This window comes from Chinchilla lanigera, unplaced genomic scaffold, assembly GCF_000276665.1.
Source record: "Chinchilla lanigera isolate Chin_1 unplaced genomic scaffold, ChiLan1.0 scaffold00001, whole genome shotgun sequence".
Classification (NCBI taxonomy): Eukaryota; Metazoa; Chordata; class Mammalia; order Rodentia; family Chinchillidae; genus Chinchilla; species Chinchilla lanigera.
Window position 1 is genome coordinate 7,543,642 of NW_004955402.1, and position 2,228 is coordinate 7,545,869.

The following is a 2,228-nucleotide window of genomic DNA, read 5'->3' on the forward strand; positions in this document are numbered from 1 at the left end:
TAGGTTGGTCTTGAACTCCTGGCTTCAAATGATCTCCGTTCTTGGCCTCTTGAACGCTGGGACTACAGGTGTGTGTCACTGTACCTGGCAAAGTAATTTTCAGAGGGTGGGGGAAAAAACTGCACAAAGATGGGCATAAATACTAAATTATTATTTTGTTGACAGAATGACTTCTTTTCCACTGTTATGCAGATGAAAAAATTTGTAGACACAGGTTCAATGCTAGGCATTAATCCTTTCAAATAAAAATTGACGTTTGTCAAACACGTTTCTTACAGAAATTTAAAAATTATAAAAGACAGCTTGTTTTTAGATAGTCTTGACGTCTTGGACTGGAGACAGCTCCTTCTGCATATGAACTATAAAATCTATCTACTCCCACGTAATCTTTTTCATGTGGATTAAACACGCTTCCAAGCGCAACCTACGAAGTGACTGCCCGACCTTTCCATCTCCCCGAGCACAGCGCCAGGCCCAGCGCCGCGGCCGCCCCGCTGCCCGCCCTGGCCGCTTTGCTTCTCCAGCGGCACCGCTCTGCAGGAGCTCGCTCTCAGGATGCGTTCCCCCCGTGATCACTGGTTACAGCCCACCGAGGCTGTAACCAAAGAACAACACTCATCTGCTCACGTACAAGAAACAATCCCGTTTATTAACCTAGCCGTGTTTTCAGAAAGGGTTAAAGAACATGTATTCCTGGGACACAAAGCTGAACCAAAGGGCTCCTTACACAAGGGCTGGCAGTCCTGACCGTACAGACGCGCACCAACGCACAGGAACTTGAACGAACACACGGTCCAGACGTTTCTGCGACAACTTTCTACCAAACTCTTATTGCATTAATGTGAGTTTCCTTTAATCTCTTAAAAATAGTAATAAAAAATTACAAAATAATGTAAATGTAGAATTAAACCTGAGACTATATAATCTAGTATTAATAAAGTCAGACGATACTTATAAAAATTGATGCTGCTGTATTGTATTATACACAGGATGAATCTCTGAGATCCGCAGTGCGACCTGTCACGCGTCGTCTCCCCAGTGCAGGTCCTCTGTCTTCCCATCGCACTCCCAGGCACCTGTGCTCTTCCCCGCTTTTCATCCTGATTCTTCACTGAATGTCTTCACCTATTTACATTAAATATCTAGTCTCTAGAACTTTCCTCACACAAAAGAACCAACATCTTTGTTAAATAAACTCACACAAAAGTAATAAAAAGTTTTAAGAAATGTTTCTAACATACAATTATACTGAAAAATAATACATATGCTTCCTTCAGGGCCACTCACGGCGGCATGGCAGCTCCACGAGCGCCTTTCCGTGGAGCCCCTGAAGATGAGAGCCCAAGGGCCGGGCCCGGGGCCGGTGCAGCTGCTCCGCACTGTCCTGAGTCCTCCGGGGAGCTGCCTCCAGGCCCGCCTGCATCCGCGCAGCTCACAGCTCCCGCCAGACACTCGGTCGGTGTCCAGAAGCACTCAGTTTGCTAAGTCACCTTTCGGTCTTCTGAAAAAGAGATGCAGGGGCAAGGCACTTTTAGTGAGGGCAGCCTCACGGTCACCTCTTACGGGTCTGTCTGAGTTACAACCCTGGTCAAGGTGGAGAAAAGAGGGCCAGGGATATAGCTCAGCGGCACAAGTGCTTGCCTGGCAAGCCTGAGGTCATGAGTTCCACTCCCGAGAGCAAAAAAAAGTGGAGAAAAGAGAATGCAGTGAGTTTTATGAAGCCAAGCTCCCCTTTGCTAAATCTCTTCAACAGCCCTGGGTGCCTAACTGTGTTCTACCAAGCGGGACTTGCAATGTAAATGACTGACTGGACCCTTATTTAGGGGCTGGGGATATAGCTCAGCGGCACAAGTGCCCACCTAGCAAATGCAAGGTCCTGAGTTCCATCCCTGGTACTGCAAAACAAAAACAAAAACACCTTATTTGCAGGCATTTCCTTATCACAGGCGTGCAAGAAAGAGCAGCAGTGACTGCGTGGGACGCACTTGCACACACCTGCAATGGAAGGGGTCTGGAGCGGATGACCTCAGACCCAAAGTCTACGGATCTTACTGCCTTTCCTCCTTCCTTTGAATGAAATTAGAAAGAACCAAATTTTTTTTTTCTGTCTTTTTGAGGCAGGGTCTCCCTAAGCAGTTCAGGCTGGTCTTGAACTTGCAACAAACCTCCTGCCTCAGCCTCTTGAGTGCTGGGATTACAGGCGAGCGCCACCACGCCTAGCATGAATT

The 2,228-nt window shown here is 47.4% G+C and overlaps 1 protein-coding gene across 1 annotated transcript in view; it reads right to left on the reverse strand.

The window, feature by feature from the left end:
- Positions 1 to 623: 623 nt before the first annotated feature.
- Positions 624 to 2,228, reverse strand: part of Smchd1 (structural maintenance of chromosomes flexible hinge domain containing 1) — a 116,927-nt gene continuing 115,322 nt past the window's right edge. The window contains exon 48 of the mRNA XM_005373146.1: positions 624 to 1,501. Coding sequence (XP_005373203.1) covers positions 1,474 to 1,501 — 28 coding nt within the window. The 3' untranslated portion in view covers positions 624 to 1,473. The remainder of the gene's footprint in view (positions 1,502 to 2,228) is intronic.